Raw genomic sequence first — 25,207 nt, 5'->3', positions numbered from 1 at the left:
CAACAAAGTTATCCGCTGTCATACTGCTTGGTAGCTGCTCAATATGCTGACCCCACAAGGCCTGTTCCACAGCTGGCTGTCTGCTGCATTTTTATCGTCTATTGAAACATAAATTGCAATTCCTATTCTTCCTTGGGAGGATACCAAAGTATAGAAGCAAGGAAGAAGCTCCCATAATGGAACTAGACGATGGCAGAGCAAAAAACTGGGGTTTACTGCACAGGTCATTTATCCCACAAAATAGATGAAAATTTGAAGGGCTGAAATAACATTAGATACCCTGGTGCAAAGATCATATGTATATCTCCATCTCTTTAACCTTCAAGAGAAGACAGATAAAAAGCACAGGGACATGAAAAATACACAGGAAAATGTAATTTGGCACACACACAAACTTTTATCCTGATATCATTTCCATCAAACTGTGGATCATTTTCTACACTGTTTAGGAATCTTCTACTAAAAACTCCTTTAATGCAGCATACAGCTGCTGTTCCTCAGTCAAGTATGGATAAATACATTTATTTCAGTTGTCTCATTTTCACCCTAATAGAATATTACAGAGACAATTCTTCTCCAACAACTAATGTTCACCTAGGATTTCTTGCTGTTACAAATTATTTGCACCTGGTCTTCCTTGGCAAGTCAAATTTCATATCCAGTCTAAAGTTGGCACTATATTAAACTCTTCTCTTATTTTTTTTTTTGTCCACTGGTATCTCAAAAAATTCCCAACACTACTGTTCTTAGAAAGAAGATTTCAGCAAGGAGCACTTTGGTCCATTAAAAATTTGAGTTTCACAGGATCTCTGCAACATTTTCTTCCATTTAGTGTTCTAAAAATGTTAACTATTTACATTTAATAATGCATTCTTTATTGTTGTTTATTTTTTTGAGAAACACAGCAGAATCAGTGTGCTGATATTAGAAATTCACACTATGTTCCTTTAGGATGGAAAGGTACTGTTATTACTGCCATTTTACACCTGGGAAATATGCTTCGTATGCTGGAATCACATCTGTCATGGATATTATTTCATGAAAAAAAAATCACAAACTTTTATAATACAGAATCTCAAGGCAATAATTCAGTGGAGGCAACACCAGAAACTGTTAAAACCTCTCTCTGAAGTTCAGTAGCTCATACTGCTCCTGATTCCAGATTCTCATAGCTATCCCAGCTTCTTGCTCAGCATCTCGTAACGCCATCACGTAGACTCATCTCAGATGTTTGCCTACCTGTCTTGTACCCCTCCCTAAGCCATGAAACATTTCATTTGTTGTCACTGTTTGCATTTCTTTGCCCAGCAAGTGTTAGGACTTCCTTTGCTTGAGCTTTCTCTGCTCTTCAAAACTCTCAGATTATTCTTTACTCAACTAGCTCTAGCATTTCCCCCTTATATCATGAATCTCAACAACTCCATCCAACTGAGTTCCAGCTCTCCCTTGCATCCTGGCTTCCCATCTTCTTTCACACCTACATCATTTTCATTTCTAGTTATATTAGGCATTTTTTTCCACCACAAGCAAAAGCTTATTATCAGGTCCTAGCCTACCACAACTACGATTGCTGGTTATGCCACAGGCTGTTGTCCAAATCCTTTTCACTTTATCTCTCTGCACTATAATCCATCCATTTCCTCCTTCATACTATACGTACAGTTGGACACCCAAGCCCACAATCCAGGTAGCCTTCAGCCCCTTTGAAGCAAACGCCCTGTCCAGTCCTGAGCAGGATATGGTACAGTATGCATACAGAACTAAGTGAATTTACACACCAAACTACAGCAGGTTTCTGCCTGTATTTCTGGCCTGTAATGTTACCTCAGCATTTTGAATGCTTTCATCTGAACAGAATTTGAGAAGACTTTACTCAGACAGTAAAATATGTTCATGACACATGCTACTGTGCTGCCCAATCTCAAGGTCTTGGTCTTATGCTTGGGTATACAAAAACAAATAAACTGCTGCTTGAATATTCTTAGACATGGATAGGTAAATTATTTTATTATGTCAATAATGACACAATTCAGTTCCATCTAAAAGATGAAGAATTAGTAATAAATGAACCCAGTAAATTCTTAAATTCTTTAAAGTGTAAGTGTGGGGAATGCTTACTAATAAACACTAAGTTAAACTTTTTAATGAATCTTTAGAACACATTCAAAGAGTTATAAAAATATCATCTCTAAAGGAGGTCAATAAATTATTAAGTTGTAAAGAATTCAAGGCATAATTCCAGTGGAATTAGTTTTGGATTTTATGAAGAATTCCTCCAGGGAAAAAAATGTGGCTAATATCTCAGAAGATAATATATGTAATTTATTATTGTACTTGATTGCATATATTTTTCTGAAAATATTATCACAATTAAAGTCTCCTCACAGAAGTTCAAATCTCTGTTTGGAAATTTGGATGAAAAGTGCACCATGAAGTCCTAAGAAAGTGTGGGGTTTTTTTGTTTTTTACTTCTCAGACACAGATCTGATATGAAGTCAGAAGAAAAAATAAACTCACAAACTGATGGCACGTGTAACCTAGTTAATGTCAGTTTGGCACTCCTGCTTAACTGCACTAAGTAGAAAAAATCTTTAGACATTTATGTGTGTAGATATGACTACATATATACTAAAGTCCATACAGGAAACAAGCATAAATAGTATGAAGGAAAACAGCAGATAATAGTTCTAGCCTGTGCATGGCAAAATATTTCACAGTGATGATAGAAATGGATTTCTAGAACAGTTTCTACATCTCTGGCTTAGCCATCCAACAGCTGCCAATTTTTCTGTGTTCTGAAGGAGACAGTTCTATCAAATAGATATGATCATATAATTAAGTACAAGAAGAATGTTTGAGTGTAGATGAACAAAAATTGCATTTAAAAAATTACAGATTTCCTCCTTGGTAGGTTCTTGTCATTGCAACCTTAATCTAATTTCTGACAACTCTTGTGTACGTCAGCGTGAAGTCACATGATGTTCTTGGTTTAGGTGGATATTTTATGAAAAACTATGAAGCCACATACACAGTTGTTCCAAAAACAGAATGCAAATAAGTTTTACAAACATCAAATGCAATTCAACCTTCCTGAGGACACACATTAGGAAAAAAGATGACAAGATATCATTGCAAAAGATTACATAAGAGCGTCAAATTCCATTCCAGAGGCAGTAAAGTCTATTTGTAGGCAGATGCCTTTTGTTTCAACCCTAACCTTCACTTAAACTATATTTCTGTTTCATAACCTACCTTGCACCCTAACCAAAATAAGCAGAACAAACAAAACCTACATACCATTCCTAGCCAGCTTCCATCTTCTTCCATAGCTACAGTTGTTTGGCCCAGTCTTCTCACTACCCAGCTAATCTTTGCCTCCAATCTTTTAATCTGAAACTCACTGCCTGTCAGTCCCAGTTGTTCTCATATTGATTCACAAGTTGTCTCTATTCTTTCAATGTCTTTCCTATATTCAAACTTTCCTACTCGCCTTAATAGCTCTGGAAATCCAGAAGGTTTAGATTAGAGATTAGGAAGAACTTTTTCATGCAGAGGGTTGTTAAGCATTGGAACAGGCTGCCCGGGGAGGTTGTAGACTCACCATCCCTGGAGATCTTTTAAAAGATACAGATGACATGCTGAAGGACACAGTTTAGTGGTGAGTTTGGCAGTGTGAGATTAGTGGTTAGACTTGACAATCTTAAAGGTCTTTTCCTACAGTAATGACTCTATGATTCAAAGTTCAAGCAACTCTAAGTACATCATAATTCTCTATGGAATGAACTTTGGGTAAACTTTGATGGGAAAAAAAAATATATACAAGGTACAAAGACAACCCTCAGTCTGAAAGCAAGGGTAATGAAACTCTTCAGAGATATCCTCTCTCCTGCAAGTAGTACAAAACATTGGTTAGATGCAAGGAATCCTTAAAATGCACACTAACAATTTTTCTAAAAACTCTATGCTTTTTAAGTCTCAGGAGCAAATCTTTATTTTTCAGAATGTTAATTAAATACTTCTAATCCTATGTCTTGTGTAAGAAAAGAGATTTCTGGTAAGGCAAATAGTTTCTAATGTAGAAAACTATTTGAGCTTTAAAGAAAATGCAAGAGAACTATTTACAGACATTTTATTTATTTGTTCAGTTCCACATAGCAGGAGTATGAAGAATTCTACATTTCGTATGACAGTGAAATGGTTACCGTATTCTAGAATGTTCTACTTTTATATTTTACACAGAAGTTAATAAGCAGTAAAGTATTTAAGTTCTCATGTCTACTTAGAAATTTTACTTCACTTAGATTTTAATATAAACTAAGCACCTATATGCCTTTCTTATATTGATGCATTTTCCTTACAATTCCCCTAATGTAAAACCTCAGCACTCAAATACATGACATGCTACAACTAGAAAACAATAAAATACCACAGCAAAGTTGGGAGGTAGTACTTTGCTGTTTAGAATACATGTCTATGCTCAGTAATTTTTCAAAGAGAGATGGAAAAAACCCACCACTGAAGCTGGCAGCAGACATATTTTAACTAAATAAATGAGAAAAGTCAAAGGTCCCTAAGGATAGGTACGTTGTTGCATTATACGGTGACAGAGAAGTCTGAAATACCTTATTGTGTCACAACTCCTAAAATGATCTTTTTACATAACCTCAGTTTAGTTAGAAACATCAGAATACTTTTCAGAACGTGAAAAAAAGCATTGTATACCTACCTAGCACAATGAACCGCCTCTAATAAATTGCAGACTGACAAGATACTTTGGAATTACTATCCTTGACTATTTATAGTTGTAAAAAGGGAAGAGATTAATGTTTTTAACTTTTTTTAAAAACTAAAAAATTTATTTACCTGTGATATTTCCCAACATATCTTTGGTGTGGCAAATCAAATCTTCACTTTCCCCGTCTTTGAAGTTGCCGATTTCTCCATAATAAAGAGCAATCCCAAGTTGCATTATACGTATAAACATAGGAAGCTGCTGATCAGAGATTGAAAGTTTCAAACTTTCAACTAATGTGTGAATCTGTGACATGAAAGAGAACAAAAGCAAATAAAAACCAAGTTCTGTCATTATTAAAGCCGACCTTTAGAACATACATATAAAATGAATGTGGAGTTGCATTGTTTCATTTCTAAAAACAAAAGCAGCAATACAACACAAGGCAAACAGCCACAAAGGATGTAAAAGTCAAAGTCTTTGGGTTACTACACAAGACATCTTCAGGTTGAAAAGTCAAATGTAAAGTATTTTACATATATATACATTTTTTTTCTTACAATTGTTTCTGAAGAAGTTTCTAAAACAAGTCACATATGTGCATGTGCTTAAACTTTTCATTACCAAGTTACATAAAAATCTCCACATACTAAAGAAACTGATCTACACAAAAGTCAGATAAGCAGAGGCATCCTTTATTTGACGATGCACTGGGGACATTGGATGATTCCCAAAGAATGTCCAACAAAGCATTAAAAATAACACATTTATATCCAATATTCTTTTGTTCTTTTTTACTATGCATAAAAGCCCGCTTATAATTGTTCATTAAATTTATCTTTCATCTTGATTGGTTATTTGTTACTTTTACACAACACATCACTTATTGATTGGTTCTTATTACACAAGTTATATATATTCATATATATTTCAAAATCACTTGGCCAACTCATTTAGACTATTAATTATTTGGTGTTCTGAACCAGAACGATACTAATTATCTAGTGCCATGGACCAGAATCTTATCTGATGCTCTGGACTAGAAAGTCACAGGGGTTCAGGACACTGAACAGCTTAATGGTTAAGATAACAAACTCCTTTCTTTCCCTGAAGCAATCACTCCCAATGTCGTTCTTATATTTTTTATGGCTCCTTCCTTGGAGGTCTTCAAGATCCGCCTGGACACGTTCCTACACGACCTGATCTAGGTTGACCTGGTTCTGCAGGGAGGTCCTGAACAACTAGATGATCTCTAAAGATCCCTTCCAATCCTACCATTCTATGATTCTATGATCTTACTAAAACTGGCAGAAAACTATTTCTTCTTGTCCCATTGGCTATCTGCAAACATAGTAAGTTGACTTAGATGACTGACAGGTCAGACAAAAGTCAGTGCTGCTGCAAACAGGGTGAGACAGGACTGATATTCCCAGGGCAAACTGGCTCATGCTGCTGATTTTTGTCTTCAGATAGGAAACAAATCACCAGAACACAAGCTGCTGGTGTATAGTAATCTACCCTTCAAATGCACTGAAGCTTAGTAATCTCATTTATTTTGGAAACTTTCTAAAAGCTTTAGGCGTCCTTGAATTAATTCCATTAATGAAGTAGCTAAATTTACTGATAACAGCTTCTTTTACTGCTGTTGTAAGAAAGCATAGCTATTTCCATTCAATAGTTACATATTTTAAAGACAGTCATTTTAAAAAATTGTATCCTGACGATCCACAACACCTGATCTTCGTGCATACAAAAAATCACAAAGTTATGACGTGTAAAATTTGTGATCGCTATGTAATGGTATGGTAGTTAAGTGTTAAAAAATTGATAATTTTTTAAATTATCACTTTGGGACCATTGTTTAGATCATGAAAAACAGTTATTAATTGACTTAAATACTAATCTATCATATTTCTAAATGTTGACACTTAGTTGAGCACATCTCTTAAGTGTCTTCATAAACACAATGTTTAAAGACCAAAGAGAAAAAAAAAACAGAATGTTTTTATGTGCACTGTAACATAAAATATATCAAAGTATACAGAAAAGAGAACACAAATGTGCCTTGAAAAGGGGAGCAGCAATAAATGATCATCAAGAAAGACAACCAGAAAAGTTCAATACAAATTTAGTTAAATTATTACCACCTCAGTGCATTCTAGTATGTGTTTTTTTCAGTGGATACTGGACTAAAATAATTGTAAGCAATAACAATAATAAACGTTTTTACATAGAAATCATTTTAAACTGTATGGAAGTTGGCATTTCCATTGAAGTTTGCTGAAGACTTGCAATTTGGCCATAAAGTTTTGTTCTCCAAAACAGGTATACAGGATTTAAGCTGGTACAAATTACTTCTCCAAAATTTACAGAAATATTCAGCTAATATAAAAAACAGACTTTTTGCAGTAATCATACTGTCATCACAGAAGTTAAAGGCCAAAACTGCTAAACTAGAGATAGTCATATGATGAATCCCTATAATCACTGGAGTTCACAGAGATTGTCAAGTTAAGGCACATGGCTAAAAGTCCTAGGATCATGGAGCACATAACTTTCGGGTTATAAAACTCAAAATAAGTAAATTTCAAAAATTATCAGTTACTCTGACAAAAAACACCCAAACAAAATCAAACAACGTACCAAAAAATCACAAGTTTTCTTTCTAATACGCAGAATTAGTCTTTGTATATGTAATTACTAAATTAAGATCCACATATGTAAAAAATGAAATTCTGCAGCTATACCTACTATCACTCATTTCATAGAATGGTAAGGATTGGAAAGGACTTTTAGAGATCATCTAGTGCAAACCCCCATAATCTAGTCCAACCCCCCAAAGGTTAAGGTTAGGGTTGTGCATTTGTGTGCAAGTATCGAGCATTTTGTTACAACTGTTATCTGGATAACTACTCACATGGCCATTACCATAGCCACAAATCTCCACATTTGTCCAAAGAATTAAAAGGAGTCCGTCAGCACATAGAAGAAACACCGGCATTTCACAAATTGTACAAGAATACCAATTAACTCCCAGCCTTAAGTTCACAGCTCCTTAAGACTTACTGAATCATGAGTCAAACGCAGTATCCCAACATTCTAAATTATATTCTTGAGATACACCCATCAAAATTTATCACAAACATGACTATTTTGCTGTGTATACATTGGAAGATTATTTATTAGAACTTATTAGAAAAGCCTGGTATAATGTCTTAGTGTTAATTTAAAACAGTTCTCAAATCATTAAAAGGGCACCATGGCTATTCATTGAGAGAGAGAGGGAGAGAAGACAAACCTTACATGTATGACCACTCAGAGCAGGGGAAAAAAAGTATTAACAAAAGGTAGTTTTGTCTCTCCACCTAATCAAGAGTTTTGCTTCTGCGCTACAAAATAAACATGTCACCTAATGTCAGATGCCCATGAGTAATACTGCACCCATGCTCATTAGGAACTGAATTTGGCTTGCTAATCCATTTCACACACTCACTACATAATGTTAGTACATTCAAGTTTCTTCTTACATTTGAAACAATGACATAAGTAAAATATCCTTTCCATCTTACTGCAGGCACCATAAAGATATGAGTTTTTTAATCAGATTATCTGCAGACATTTTTTTCCCTTACAGTTATGCTCTCTTTTTTAAAATTTCAGGAAAAAGAGAAAATAATGGAGAACACTACCTCCTTACTTACATGCTGGTACAGTATATAGACTACGTGCATCATATGAACAAAACACGATCCCCTGAACAACACACACGCAGTATAATATACAACAGTATTAGCTTTCCTTTTTAATTTGAATTTCAAAGTAAAGTTCTGAGGTCTTCAAAAACAAACAAGTGTATAGCAAAAAGCATTATTTTAGATACCTACTTTAATAATAGATGGCATTTTGGAGTTGAGGTTATCGTAAGTAAAATGCAGTCGAGTCTTGAATGAACATTTGTACAGCAGAGGTTCCTGATAAAATTCAATTTTGCCACTAGCATTTCTCTTATCAAGACATACTGTGCAGTCAGAAAAGTTGATCACCTTTCTCAGTATCAGATCTGTGGCTTTTTAAGAAAAAGTATATAGGTTAAAAGAAGTTATTACCTAAGAAAATTAAGTTATTTATACATGTTCTTATCAAGAAGAAAACAACACAAGACAGTTGTGTGGTCAATATTTAAATAGCAAAGAATTTGCTTATGTGACTAAAGAAAATAAGATGTCAGAGACATTTTCAGCTTAACACTTAAAAAGCAAGGACAAACTGATTACATTCAAGTCAAATTTTCATCCTTTTCCTGTACCTTAGATATGTTTATAAAAGTATTGCCTCATGTGCAAGCGTAAGACCAATAAATACTATTCTCATTATTCTTCCAGAAAGATTCTTGCATGTTTTCCCCTAAACTTTGCTTTTGAATCTTTCAAATCAAACAAGAGCTATTATAGTGATGTTAACATGAAACATATTTTCTAATTTTCTCTTATTAGTTTGTAATAATTTTAGCCAGAACAAAGAAATGGGCCCAAAGAAACAGGAAATCATTATATCCCCCACTCTACCACAGATGACCTGTGTTAACTCCAAATATTCTTACTGTGCCCAAGTTTCATCTCTACCAAGTGTCAGTAAGAACACCTAGACTTACAAGTGAATGTCGGCAAACCACAAATTGAGACTAAAGATCAAGATATAAATAAAAAAAAATTCCTAAAAACACGAAGAGAAATAAAGAACATCTTGCAATTGGTATGCCATGCTGACTACAATGCAGCACATCTTGCTACCTCTTTAGCCACACTGTTTAGTTACAAGTAATTGCAAGGGAACACATTAAGATGCCACCTCTCACTGCTAACAGCAAACACAAAATAAAATGCAATCACAGAAAAATGGCAGGTATGAGCAGAGAGGAGTACAGAACACCTTGTGTAATTATCTGCAATCATACACACATGCTTTAAGAATCAAGCTATATTATTACAATTGGCTCTTCAAAAGGAAGGACAAGAGAAAAACCGATAAGAAATGAAAACAGGTAGAAAGTATCTTCTAACATGAAGAGACATTTTTTATTCCTTACAAATTTCTATGTGAATTTAAGAGGGCCTCCACTGTGATTCCTAAAACCAAAAATTATCTGCTCACCAGAGATGTCCATAAATGCTCGATCCCAAAACTTGTCCACTGTATAGCATTCTGCAGAAGTGATATTGACGGACAGAACAATATCATCCTCTACATATTTTAATATAAGATTGTTGATCACAATGTTGACATTGTTTACAACACGTCTAATCAAACTCTGAACATAACCTGTAAAACAAAACAAACTCTTTGGAGTTACAAGGAAGACATGATGTCAAATTCATGTATTACTGAGGTCATTATTTCCAATTTGTATTCCTTTTTTTTTTTAAATGAAAATTATAACAAACCAAGTATCATCATCTTTTATTTAACAAAATAACATGGGATTTTAAAACTCTAACATTCTTTTCAATTATCAGCATGATGGAAATGCAGTGAACTACTGGTAAAAATGTAAATACTAGGAACATAATATAGCATAAAAGGTTAATTGTTGGTTGCAAAAATCAGCTTTGAAACTATGAAAACAGAAGACTGAATTATCACAGACAAAGATTTTTTTAACAACAGTATCATTTTTAGTTAATCTTTAGAAATAAGTTTGGAAAAGGGAACACCAGTTGCTAGGCTACTTTTCAATTATGCATATTTTATGCTCATCTGCCTCTCCTCCATAGTTTTTTTTCTAAAGGTAACTAAACGTTAATATACTCAGTATTTTTTTTTCATCCTAAAAAATCATATAACCACAGCATGCTCAGTAAGACCCCTGGTGAGGTATAACAAAATCAATTTTGTCAACCCAAATAATAAGTGCCTGTACTGAAGTCTGTTGTGAAGAAATCCATTTAATTTTTTTCAGATATAATGTGATTGGGGAAACGACCTCTTCTATGAATTCCCAGTATGCAGTAAACACTCATATTTTAACAATATGGTAAAGAAATTTAATACTATCCATATTCGTGTCTTTTATATATACTGAATGTAACTATAGAGCTAATTCACTTTTGTTGGAAAAAAACCCAAGCCTTTAAAATGTCTACGTTTTAAAATATAAAACATCGTTCACATTCTATCTGAAAACGCATTTAATACATGCTATAGATGTCTAGTTCAGTAACTATGCTGGAAAATGTCAGTTAATGATACATGTTTAAATCATGACTTCAAGAGTAGTTTTCTGAAACTTGCATTAGACAAAACACTTTGACACCAATAATTTCAATTCAAATAAAACTTCAAACAAACATCAACACATTGTAAGAGTAGACTCAGGTTGCTACTTCCATTCTATTCTGTTTTTTTCTAGCTATTCATTGTTTTCACATTCAAATACTCCTTTTCACCTTAGAGGATATATAAAGTTTTACTATTATTTAAATGATTTAGTTCCATAACAGCAAATTTGAATATATCTTTCCTTATTCAGCATTCAAAGCCTCTAACCACCTCTCATTAAATGCATACCAGGCTTTCAGCTAACATTACCAGATTATTTTGTTTCTTATTAGGTACATTTCCCTGTGCTGAATACATTTCAATATTAAAATCTTAACTGTAAAATACATATCACTTTTCTTATCATAACTCTTCTTGTTTCGTTTTATACTATTCTTGAGCATATATCACCGTTTGAACAAAGCTAGTTCCAACAGGACAGAAAAAGCACTTTAACGTCTCCAGTCATCTTAATAGGAGCGTAAATGTATTAAAACAAACTCTAGAAAATGTTTTATTCTATTCTCTACAAAAAGAGGAAACCCAGAAAAGCAGTGAAAGTCAAAATTTTCACAGCGTAGTACTGCCAGACTTCTAATATTATCTGAATTTATCTTTCTAGCAGATCAACATAAGAAATACTGAAATATACATACAATAACATTTTTAAGAATTTTCTCAGTGAATTATTAAAATAGTGATATACTTTTAGGCTATATGCGGGAACTGGGGCTGTTTAGTCTGGAGAAGAGGAGATTGAGGGGTGATCTTATTAACATTTATAAATATCTAAAGGGTGAGTGTCAGGAGGTTGGGACATCCGTCTTTTCTATAGTAGATAGTAACAGGACAAGGGGTAATGGGATGAAGCTGGAACACAAGAAGTTCCACTTAAATACAAGAAAAAAAACTATTTCACTGTGAGAGTGATGGAGTACTGGCACAGGCTGCCCAGAGGGGTTGTGGAGTCTTCCTTGGAGGTCTTCAAGACCCGCCTGGACATGTTCCTAAGTGCAACATCCACCTGTCTCTTTTATCTTCCAAATGAAACAGAGGTCACAGATTTCACAAAAACTTATTTCATGCTTCTGCAAAGGTATTTCCAAACCAGCGTTCAGTATATTGTCAAAACTATCATACAGGTACCAGATTCTAATTAAGTTTGCTTCAAATATTCTAGATTCAGATTTTCATGAGTAAGGAGCAGTCTTAAGAAAATTAAGAGAGGTTTTAATTACTATTCAAAATAAAGTAACAAAAATATCAGCAAGTTTATGTATAATACAGTTGGTGGTCTGGTTGTTTTTTTGTTTGTTTTGTTTTTTCAAGGGAGTTGTTTTAAATACATCTGGGAAAAAAAATAGGTGGAGGTTGTTTCTTAATACTGTAATTTTTTACATGTAAAAGTGTGACTATCTTTGAGATTAAAATTCTGATATTCTATAGTGAAGTGACTAAAAATACTAGAAAATCTGTGGGGGTAAATTCCCTCCTGAGGTGCAACACAATAGATATGTAAGCTTTTTCCAAATTTTACAGAACATGTATGCTGCGCTGTGCAGTTAAGAGCTGCGAATGTACGTCCAACTCTCCAAAATACTGTAGTCCAAAGAGCAATCTACTGATTCAACAGACTTGATATCACTAGACTAGTCACATCTAAATATCTAAGTTTATCAGTGCTTTGTAGTTACCAAAACCACATTTTTAGCTAAGCTCATCATTGAACACAGCAGAGCTAAAGGACAAATAAATCTTTCAACAAATTACAACAGTAGTATGTATCTATATCCTTGAAAGGCTAAAACAAATCTAAGTAGATGTCTCAACATCTTACTTAAAATTCAGGATGTTAAAATCAAAGCTGCAGCAAAGCTATATTCTATATCACAGAGAATAACATCTTCCTATAACAGGGACGCCTCTACTGAGAGAGACTGTTGCTACATCAGGCCTCTATATTAGACAATGTTATTTATACTTCAAAAAACAAAATCAAAACTAATTGGACTTAGAGAGCTTTGCCACATGGAAAGTAGTTCATTCAATAAGGTAGGATTTCACTAATGCTCTCTAAAACATTGGACTTCACTACCAACATACTCTATGAAGAAGGAATATGATATCAGTGAAGGAGGTGATAGCATCCTGCAGCTTAACAGATGAACTATGTACATCTACAGAATCTATCAAATGGTAACATGGCACTGGACCCAATAATTTGCTACAGTACTGCAAATACAATATGTACAATTCATATAAGCACATTAATCATTAAGAACCACAATATATCCATAAAAGACAACACACAAACCAATTTTCAATGCATATGTTGCATCTGAATCCGTGGAAGCACATCTTTTGGAATGCTTTAACTTCATCAGGTGTCAACATTACAATACACAGACCTCCAGCCTTTCACTAAGACTACAACTTTCTGAGGTCCACTGATAGAAACAAACTTGAGAAATCCAAATTCTAGAAGCATCACTGAAGGCCATATAACCATCTGTTTTTACAGTAAGCCTTTGACTCCTGCTATTCACAGGTAAGACCCAAAGAACCAAACACGGAGCCAAGGTCTGAGCTGAAGCGCTGTCCATGGTAGGAAACGGTGCATGGAAAGAGTCCTACAGTTCCAAGTCATCAGAGTTTATTGCATCTCAGAGCCTTAAGACAGCCTCCAGAACTGGCTGCTGAAGTATCAATTCTAAAGCAAGATGATACTCTGTAGTATATAATATTCCATAAACTAGATTTCAATGTTTTCTTAAGATTCGAAGCAAGTGTAAACTTTTTGTTAACAAAAGACAGGAAAAAAAGCAACTGTCATGTCTTTAACCCATCTAAAATTATGTGCCTTTTGAAAGCAAACATCAATTTCATTTTTCTGTACAAAACAACCTCTCATACTTCAAATTTATGTGCAAGCTCAAAGGCAACAGTCATCAGATAGAGATATAGAGGCATTTTTAGATCATATCAATATGTCCAAGTTAACTGAGATTAATTCCACATCAAGAAAAAAAAGTTTAAAACTAGTATAAGGATCTGAAAACAAAATGTCTGAAAACATACAAGAAAAGAACTGACTGTGAACCACTGAGCAACTAATGAGCAGTAGGAAAAGGAGTGATCTGAAACAAGCATCAGAGCAGCAGAGGATAAAAATCTAACACGCTACCCCTACAGTATGTTTCTTACTCTAATCTATCTTGGGCTATGAGTTCTTTAATTTCAGGAATTCAACAAAATGGAAAGAAAACATGTAAGGACTTTCTACATTTTATTGCAATTTGGTTCTATTTTATATTATATTATTATATATCACATAATTATAAAATAGATTTATATTTATATAAGTGTTTCACTCATCTTTACATTATTTGTAGGTGGATAGACATATAACAGTGTAACCTGGACACTGTGACTACCTGAATAAAAGTTAAGTATTTTCTATCATTCAGATACAAGTCAAAGAAATTATGGATTACCTGGAGGTAAATCAGGGTCTGGAGAAGCAGATTGCTGAACTCGCCGTGGTTTTACTGCCGATTTCATGCTTTCTGTGGTACTGCGGTTTGTTGAACTGGAACCACAACTTTCGTGTTCTTCCTGCTAAAGGAAAAGAAGGCAACTGGGTCAACCAAAGAAAGAGAAAGCAAATATTGGGAAAATGACTTGGTTAAGATTTGGTAAATTAAACTGCTGTTAGTGGTTTTCCATTGCTTCAATCCTTTACATTCATCTAACTACAGAAATAAAAAGTATTAAACTAGCTGGACAACATAAAAAATTACTTGCAATCCTTTCACTAACTTTAAAAAAAAAAAAAACCAACCCTCTAGTAATTTAATAATGAATTTCAATTGAACATCTTTTATCTGTTTCTGCTAAAACATTCCCTCAGAGCCCTACAGACTACCAAAACTGAGAAACTACCAAATGTTATGAGCTTACATGCATACTCATGAAACCACCTCAGTTCCAAGATGCCAGGCTCATATCCCTCCTAATACACCTGACTGAAACTGATTCACATAGTAAAATATTTTTCCAGACTTCTGGAATAATAAAACATGTCCCCAGAAAAAAAAAAAAAAGTAAATGAACTGGGGGCACCTGCTCATCTTGAGCTTCTAGATGGCTTATTCACTTAATTCAGAAGCAGGAAACAGGATTCATAATTAGAGAATATGGTATAAAACTTAGAAAATGAAATTCACAGACAACAGAAAATCTTAGGTGAATTTGGCATTTATTAATACCCCAACAGTATTCCCCTAACATTCCAAAATGACAATTTAACTAGAAGACTAAAGTGCAAGACAGCCTAGAAAAGTAACGCAAATATTCTGATAAAAAGTGCACCTCTCCTCCATGTTTCCAGCTTAGAGAAAAAACAGATCACAAAGCTAACATTTTTAAAATAACTTTTAACCATACCCTCTTTCTTGGAAACTAGTTCATAGATAGCATGAAAATATTTTTTCGGTTGAGTCACTGTACTTATATTCACATTTTGAACTTGCAAAAAACCATGAGATGTCAGAGTGACCCAACAACTCAATTAGTACAATTCCTTTTTTCCTGAGTTCACTTAGAGATTGTACAGAATGCTGTGACATGACTATTTAAAGATTTGATCTGGTATGATCACATTACTCTTGACTTTTATGTTGGCTATGAACAAGAAAGAGGTGACAAGCAGATGGAGAAGGCATTTTATTTTTTAAATGTTAACTGTATCAAGTCTGTTAACTGTATCAAGACTACTTTCAAGTAACTTCTCTATCTGCATACTGACACAACCATGTGTAATCAATCTTAATGTCACGCAAAATATAGGTGATATTTCAATCGTATAGAGTATTACTAATGCTTAAAAATGAAATAAGAGTGATATAAGCTTTTACCACTTTCAGAAATAGGAATACACACTAACACACTGGGTTTTGGAGAGGGCTTGTTTGTTTTAAAAGAAAGGAGTGAAGAACCCTTAGATTGTGTTAATTTTGAAAGAAAAGTCTCAAATCTTAACCTATAAATAAATTCAATACTATATGCTTTTTACATGTCCCCAAGCTACAAGTCTGTTGTAATGGAAAATAGTTGCAATGATTTAGACCAAGTTGGACCCAGAAGTAATCAAACTAAAAATGTACATGCTCTAAAACAGTACAAAAGTGCAACACTAAAATTTACCTCAGACATACGCCTATGTGATTTAATCCACATAAAGTAACGGAGTATACCTAAATTTAAGAAAAATACAACCTAACCAAAATTTTGGAAAACAGTTTGTGGGTTTTTTTTTAATCTGGGATAACATCCATTCATTTTGTTACATTACACGATTATCAAAAGTTTTAGAGCTGCACAGTGGTGTATTTGAGAGTGAACACACAGTATGTTTCATGACAGCTACTAATACTTTATAAATACAAATGCATTCTTCAATTACCTGAGATGACAACAATGGCCATGACCTTATAGGAACTACATTCCTACGTGGGCATACATGCAAAAGCTTTCTGTATCTGCACACTTCTGCTCAGTGTTAACTTCAAGAGCACACTATTGATTTCTCAAACATGTGGCTGTCTCATAAGCCCAGAAGTAAAATATGTTCATTAAAGATGGGAAAAAGTTCCAAGTGAACTGCCAAAACTAGCATAATTATAAAACTATTTAACACTGGAACCAACTAGAGTCACACACTGTGTCTAGATCACAGTGATGTCATCAGAAACACCCAGCCAAAAGGCACTAAAACTACTGCAATGCCATAAATCCACATCACACCAGATGACAACCATTTTAAAGTCAAAATTATACTGGCACTGGGAAGGGAGTTACATTCTAAAAGCGCTAATAACTACAGTTATAGTATGAGATTTGGTAAATGCCCATTCATTTTAGCATTAACGAGAGTGATTTGAAACAACAGTCACAACAGTTGAAACCTGAAAATACAGTGTATCTATGGTTTTTAAAGGCAATAAAACACATTCACAAAAATATCTTTTCCCTCTATCTTACATCATAAGTAAAGCCCAGAAAAAGTAAAAATTTTTAACATGAGTCCCTGTTTAGGGGTCTTGTTATACAAATACACCTTGGATCAGGACAAAGAAGTTTGCACAAGCAGGCTCCTTCTTCCCCTTTGATAAATATGCCAAAGTACTCCACTGACATGTTTCTATCGAGCATTATGGTTACTTTTAAAATTATACAAGTTGTAAGTAACATGCTAAAGACATCCAGGCTAGTAAATTCACATGAGAGTTCCTCAGTCAATTATCTACTGCAATATAGTATAGTTACTTCAGGGTTTAATTACAATTAATGATGCCTGAACATGTAACAGATTAGGTTTATCATGATCTTTCTCAATAAGTGGATTTTATTATCTTAATTCATTATTATGTTTTCCAAATTTCAAATACATAGCTCCTTCTTTAAAAAGATATCTTCTCATTTTGAAATACACAAATCCTATTTAATGTGCAAGACGTCAAAATGCTTCATAAGCAAGCATTCTGAGAAAATAATGTTTTCTCTTGAAGATCACTTAGTTACCTATGCAAATACCGTCCTTCTGCTTTCACCAAATCAAGTTCAAGATAAAGAACAGTTCTTAAAAAATCCAAACCACACCCACAGGAAAATGTGTAAAAATCATGACCCTTATGAATTAACATTTTAAAACTCAAACCAATCCTTAGTACTTACTGCATAAACTCACGGGCAGTTCACAGAATCACAGAACAGCGGGTGTTGGAAGGGGCCTCTAAAGATCATCTAGCCCAACCTCCCCTGCTCCACCTAGATCAAGCCCACCTACATCAGGTCACTCAAGAACACATCCAGGTGGGTTTTGAAAACCTCCCGAGGAGACTTCTCACCCTCCCTGGGCAGCCTGTGCCAGTGCTCCGTCACCAGTGATCTGTCACAGTTCTTCCCAGTTTTCTCTTCTCTACAAAACTTTGGTTTTTTCTGATTCTTGGCCATTTCTAAATGAATGAGCTTAATATCCTTTACAAGTCAACAAGATATTTGTTTCTATCTCCGTAAAGCATATCTTAAACTGAAAGATGCAAAAACTGCAAGAGAGGAACTCATTTCCCATTAGTGGACTATGCTTGTGTGGCTGAATATTTAGCTGCCTGTGGCAAGACTAAAGTAATATTCAGAATATGTTGATTTTAGTAAGGCCTTTGACACCTTCTCCTTATTCCCAAACTGGTGAAATATCAACTGCATAGTGGGAGATAAGATGCGAGGGAAAAGTGTCTGTACCACTGGGCTCAAAGAGTTGTGATCAGGGTTACAAAGTCCAGCTGGTGGCTGGTTACTTGTGGCATTCTTCAGGGATCAGTAGCAAGCTCATAGCGTTTAACATCCTTACTAAAGGTATGGAAAACAAAATACAGTTCTCTTTCAGCAAGGCTGTGGAAGGTACCAGCCTAGGGGGAGGACACAATGCAGTGGTAGGCAGGGCTGCTATTTAAACAGTCTCTAACAGGCTAAAGAAATGGGCTGTCAGGAATCTCACAAAGTCCAAATGCAAACACAAAGTTCTGCACCTGGTACTCTATGTAACTAAGATAGTTAGAAAGCGGCTTTGTAGAAAAGAATCCAAGGGTCCCAGTGGACAGCAAGTTGAATATGAGTCAACAGAAGGCCACCTGTGTGCTTGGCTGTATTTGCAAGGATGAAGCCAGGGGCATGAGTCTTTCCCTCTGTCCAGCCCTTGTGAGACATCATGTGTACAGCAAACCTGGTGCTCTGTCCTACAGGAAGGACATGGATGTACCAGAACCAAGTCCAGTGAAGGGCCACCATGGTGTTTAGGGAGCTGGAGCACATAAGGTCTCCCTCAGAGGTGACAACTGCTGTCTTACTACTGTCCACAGCTACTTACTGGGAGGGTACAGAGCCAGACTCCGTGTTTGTTCATATGCATCCTCTCCCAGTATTACTTCTGAAAAATCTGATACATAAATCTGATAAACCTGATACACAGGCAGTTATAACCAAGGCAAAAGCCTTTTCACAAGGACAGTGATCAATATTAGAACAGGTTGCCCAGAGAGGTGGTAGAGTCTCAATCCTTGAAGTTATTCAGCACTTGGCCAGGCAAGTCCTGGAGCTACCTGCTCTAATTGGACTTGTTTTGGCCTTGATGTTGGAGACCTCCAGAGATCATCTCAACTTGTTCTGTGATTCCTCTTCATGCAAAAATGAAACCAAAAGTAACACAAATTTTTAAAAATACTAACCTAAATGTTTTCAAACTGGCAAGTCTTATACCTCACAGTGAGTACACAAAGATTAAGTTCTTCTCTAAAGCAGATGAGAATATGATGGAAAGTCTTCATTTTTCTACTTTTTTTTATTTTAGTACTATTTCACATAGAAACATGTCAAAAATTAACTCTTTAAATTATGTACCAGACCATAAAGAAGAAATACCATGGAATTGGGGCAGAGGTACACTAGCAAAGCACCTTGATGAGTTGAGAGTATGAACAAGGGTAATCTGGTCAAAGAATAATGGACAAGCTGGAACAATCAAGACATAATATAACAACATGTTACACTGCATTTCCATCTTGCTGCATCCAGTCTCAGCTGATGTTAGATTCAGAGAAACAAGTAGTAGCAAAGAGCAGAAAGGCACACTAAGATACTAGATCAGGAGATAACATCCATTTTTCAGTCCATTATCATAAGCCATGCTTCATTACTACTATATTAGCATTGCACAATGTGCTCTGGAATAGAAGTACGAGTTAATAACTCGTGCGAAAACTAATCCATGTGGACAGGCTAAAATGCTGCCAGAGCAGTCCCAAAAGAAAGACAAGAAGCTTGTAGAACTCTGTTGCACTGATCCTGTAGAAGGTATACTGTCTACCTATTGACTTCTGCGCAATAGTATCTCCCTGTGATGTTGCTACTGTTTTGATTAGCTGATTGTCTGACATTTGAGAGAAACAGTCCTTTGTTTACAAGAAAGGAAGCTATAAAAGTCTGAAAGCCTATAGTGATAGGACATAGAGCCAAAGACAAATAAAATAGGCCATTCTCACTAAGTGCTCCTCAGAAATACATTTCAATTTCTCAACACCCTACATAGAGCAACAAATAAAATGACTTTGCAAGTCTTTAAGGGAAGCAAGTTGTACAATTATATTCATTCTATTTTGGAAAGTTATAAACTGTTAACTGATCAACTTGTAAAGCTTCTGATACATTTACTGTGTTCTTACAAAATTATGAGGCCACCTACCATGATGTAAGTGCTTTTTAATAGAAATAAACATCTCAAAATGGCTTTTCTGCAATTTCTCTAGGATAAACTTTGTAAAGATTTCACTCTTCCTCATGTTACAGGTTTGCACAGTGCTTTGGTTTGTCGGGATATGTTGGGGAGAGGGCATCTTAGGTCTGTAACATTATTCTGTTTCTTTAATACCTAATACAGTGGAGTCCTCATCCATGACTAGAGCTCTTAAAGATACCACAAAGAAAACAATAGTAAGAAATATTACAGTAGCAACTGGCAGCTATAGTCAAGATCTGGCATTACTATAGAAGGAAAGCTGGAAAGGATGAAAAGAAGACTATTCCTAAAACTTTATTCCACAAAACTGACAGTACACAGAACTCTTAACTCAGTGATTCACACACCAGGGTGGCCTGCAAGTAAAACAGTCAGGAGAAGAGATGTAATGGAAGGACTACAAGGACAAGTGCAGAGTCCTGCACCTCTGGAGGAACAACCCCATGCACCAGTACAGGCTGGAGGTTGACGTGCTGGAGAGCACCTCTGAAAAGAAAGACCTGGGAATCCTGGTTGATAATAAACTAAACAGCAATGTGTCCTCGTGGCCAAGAAGGCTGCAGGATCTGGGACTGTTCAGCCCGGATAAGACTGAGGGGGGACCTCATTAATACTTACAAGTATTTGAAAGGAGGACGTCACAAGGATGGGGCAACAATTTTTTCCTGTGGTGTGCAATGATAGGACAAGGGGCAATGGACAAAAGCTGGATCACAAAAAGTTCTACTGAAGGAAAAATGTCTTTCCCGTGAGGGTGAGGGAGGCATGGCACAGGCTGCTTGGGGAGTGTGTGGAGTCTCCTTTTTTGGAGGTTTTCAAAACCCACCTGGACGTGTCCCAGAGTGACCTGATCTAGGTGGACCTGCTTGAGCAGAGGGGTTGCACTAGATGATCTTTAGAGGTCCCTTAAAACCCCTCCTGCTCTATAAGTCTGTAACAGACTGCAGATATGCAAAGAAAAGAGATTAAAAGCATTGTAGTTCACTTCTCAATTCCAACTTGTGTTCAAAAACAATAAAATTTAACAAAATCAAGTGTTATAAGAACTGAGGTCTATTTTTTTAAAAAAAACTTAATTTTCAAATTAAGTCTGAACAGAATACATATTTCAAGTTGACAGTTTCTTTCCACATATGGAAACCCCATATCAGTTTGTCTGTGCTGCTGTTATCCAGGCTAAAGCACAATTCAGGGGCTGTTACAGGACCACCTCACCCACAGACAGGTTGAGACATTGAACTGGTCAGAATCACAAAAAACATTTTTCTCTTATACCACTGCACTTCTTCCATGTACAGTAACAGCACTTAAGCCACTTTACATTTTTCTGTGCACTGTTTTGGAACACTTTATACCAAAGACGGGACAGACTCTCATCCCTGTAAAAGGTCCCTTGAAATATTAAGAATAGCTGAGCACTGTTTCTCTAGCATTTATCAAGTATGTTGTCCTGAACACTGTGGGAAGATCAAAACACCATTGTGAGTACGGCTTCATCACATCATTCATTAAGCAACATCTGGCAACTATTAGCAAAAACTTGGCCCATTCCGGTCACTCCTCCTATTGTAATCTGTTCCACCTGCTAGCACTAGTCCCCAACTCCATTTCAACTGTCACCAGACTCTTCACCAGGACATCACTTGCCTTTGTAGTAGCAGATTATGATATGTAATTGTTTCCCTCCCACTGTCCTAGCAGGTTGTAGTTGCAGCTCCATTTCACACTTTCTTTAGGGGGTACTTATTCTTACACATTTTTCTACTGCAGTTTATTAGAAAGTCAGACCCCACGTGCAAGAATTCTGTCCCACAGGCACCTGCCAAGGATGTAGTAATAAGTTTTATTACAATATAACCTTGCCACCCACTTCCTTTAGAGTAAGGTACAATACTGTCCAGACCAAATTTTCTCCTAATCCCAAACATTATTAAGCAGCATACCTACAGCAGGGCTCCAGTAAATTTAGTAATCCCAGCTCTCAAATTTCTAACATCACAACAAACCTCTGACATATGACAGCAAAAGGCCTGAGGCAGAAAGTTGCACCTGAAGAACTTGCTATCCAAGCAAGCTCTTTTCACTGCTGAACATTATTTGGCCAAGTCTTTGGCAGCTGCTGGGGGTTGGAAGAGAGGAAAGGAGGTAACAACATAGCAATAGATCATACATGCCAAGGTCAGATGGAAGAGCATACTCACTAGGGCCTCCCCAGCTGCCGCTGATTTTCATAAATTTATAGGTTATTATCCTTAAAGTGACCAATTCTTTATGAAAATTGTTTGAAACTAGTCAACAGGATCAAAATTTAATGGAGTAATGAGAAATAAGAGAAAAAGACAACTGAATGACAGAACACCATGCATATCTGGTTCCCTTAAGGTATCAAGCTTAAAACCCAATACAACTGAAAAGCGTTGGGGTCATACATGTTAGTCTAGCAATCCTTTCCTCCTCCATTATTGTTTGAGATGAGGCCAAGCCAAATATCAAGATGATTTTGCTAGTACAGGAAAATTGAAGTAGGAAAAAGATCAGCCACAGGCAGAGCAATATTGAAACTCTCTACAGTTTTCACTGCATTCTGCAAGTTCAGAAATGTGGGAAATTTCACTGAGTAAGACCTCAACATTCAGCACGATCTACAGCAGGAGACCGGAACAGACTCAGAACATCAACGTGACACTGGTAAAATGCACTTGCCCTTTTAAAGAACTAGTCACAATCTTCACAAAAAGAATACTAATACTTTTTTAGAGCTATGTTAAGACAATACTTCATTTCCTAACTTATTTCTAACAGCTACTCTCATGCAATATATTTTTTGTGCTTTCCATGCACATACATGTAATGCTACATAGTTGCGTTATTAATGCTATGTAGGAATGATATTTAGTAGCTTTAATAAATTAAAATCTATTGGGTGAATACAATTGTTTATCAAATTTTAGAGACTTCCATACTCTTGGCTGAAACGTCACCTGTCCTAATTTAGACAGTTCTCTGACTTTCCAGCTGATCAAGTCCTAAACACAGAAGCCAAGTTAGTGGCAGGTTCCAGTTATCTCCAGTTATTCAGTTGTCTCAAGCAAAGCTTCCCTAAAAAACGTTAAAAAAAACCATTTAAACTTTCAGTTACACATGACTAGCCCTGCTGTATTTGTAACAATTCACTTGAAACTTTTTATTTTATTTTTATTCTTTCTTTTTAAGTTAACTTCAAACACCACTATGGAGAAGAATAGATTTTCACCAAATGTAATTTATCAATTACCTCCTATCTAAATAACATTAGTTAAAAAAAACCTAATGGACTAATCTACAAAGCTGGCTAAATGGCTGCAAAAACTTCCTGGTTAATCAATGTAAAAAAGTACACATAGCTACAACTTATTCAACACATATACATTAAGGAGTTTTTACTTATAATCTGTCATTTCTTTTGCAATTGTTGGTCTGTCATGTGCACGCTATTTCAAGGAATTTCTTGCTATTTATAATGCACTGCTTTTTAAGTAAGAAAACTTTTGGAACTTTACCTTCAACCTAAATAAACAATAATTTATCATCTTCTAAAATGGTTAACAATCTATCACAGAAAACCACCAGAAGGTTTTACATTAAAAGAAGCATAGCTGTCAACACTACATTGTAACTGTTGCAAAGTTCCACAAAAGACCTCTGTAATTATAACATAACATGGAAATTTTTATCACATTGGTTAGTTTAAAATACAATGTGGCTCCTCTTAGGCAGTAGGGACTTTTAATCAGGATCCAATAATTATTATTCTTTCTAGTGACCACCATGTGCATTCCACTTCCTTCCTTACACAAACTGACACTCAATACTCCTCAAATGAGCATACCATACCCTCCCCTGGTACAAGCTAATTGAAGGGTTTGTGGGAGTTTGGTGGGTTTTTTAATATAAAATTAAGAAATCCCTTCTCCCAGATCTGTGAATTGAAAATAACTTTTCTTTTTTCCCTGGTCTAGTTCGCAATGAAAGAATGAGTAGAGGTTTAAAACAAGGGAGAAAAGTGCGTGTCAGCTAGAAACTGAGTTGAATGCCCAAGGGAGTGAAATATATAAATATTCTGAAAGAAGCTGCATAGACAAGGAAGGGACTGTTACTGTTTGAGCTCAACTGCATTTACCATCCACACGCAAAAGTTAGAGATCTAAAATTGGGCAACAGGACGGAGAAATAAGACTCAAAAGAAATTGGGGGAAAGAAACCCCGCGGAAGTGGGAAAGGTAAAAGTCTAGAAACATTCTCTAATTTCATACAGTGCCAAGCAGGGAAGCTTGGGGAGCAATTAGTGTGGAAGAAGACAATGTATCTTGTTTAAAAATCAAAACAGGGAACATCATCTGTAACAAAGCTACTAAATAGTATAGGACAAAGAATATAGGTAAACCTAAACTCACAAAAACATTGTTTTAATCTCTAATTCAAAATGTTCACATCTATTCATTTACATTAAGAAATATGTGTTATAAATTTAATTTTGACAAGAGTAAACACAGGTAGCATACCAACAAGTTGTCAGCTCATTCATGTGTCTTTATCATTTATAATTTTACATGGTACATATTTACTGGGATGGTGGATAGTTTTAGCTTCCTCAGAAACTAACTTAAAGCATACTACCCACAATACTATAAATCCACATAAGTGCAACTGCATTCTTATCAAATGAAAAGAGAGCTTTCCTTGGTGGATGTTTTTTAATCCACAGTCCTGACAGCAGTTCTTAAGGACCAGTAACTTCAGGAGTAAGACAATGCAGGTTTGTTAACCTA

General features: G+C 35.5%; 1 protein-coding gene across 6 annotated transcripts in view; it reads right to left on the bottom strand.

The window, feature by feature from the left end:
- VPS13B (vacuolar protein sorting 13 homolog B) overlaps positions 1-25,207 on the bottom strand; it is a 457,128-nt gene that overhangs the window by 404,280 nt on the left and 27,641 nt on the right. For 4 of the 6 annotated variants that reach the window (XM_061995669.1, XM_061995671.1, XM_061995673.1 and 1 more), the window contains 4 exons: positions 14,542-14,665; positions 9,884-10,051; positions 8,617-8,798; positions 4,864-5,038 (listed from right to left, as the gene is read on the bottom strand). In XM_061995669.1, coding sequence (XP_061851653.1) covers positions 4,864-5,038; positions 8,617-8,798; positions 9,884-10,051; positions 14,542-14,665 — 649 coding nt within the window. The remainder of the gene's footprint in view (positions 1-4,863; positions 5,039-8,616; positions 8,799-9,883; positions 10,052-14,541; positions 14,666-25,207) is intronic. The other 2 variants (XM_061995670.1, XM_061995675.1) reach the window with 1 other exon arrangement.

Source organism: Colius striatus, chromosome 4, assembly GCF_028858725.1.
Source record: "Colius striatus isolate bColStr4 chromosome 4, bColStr4.1.hap1, whole genome shotgun sequence".
Lineage (NCBI taxonomy): Eukaryota > Metazoa > Chordata > Aves > Coliiformes > Coliidae > Colius > Colius striatus.
This window is presented reverse-complemented; position numbering and strand designations above follow the sequence as displayed.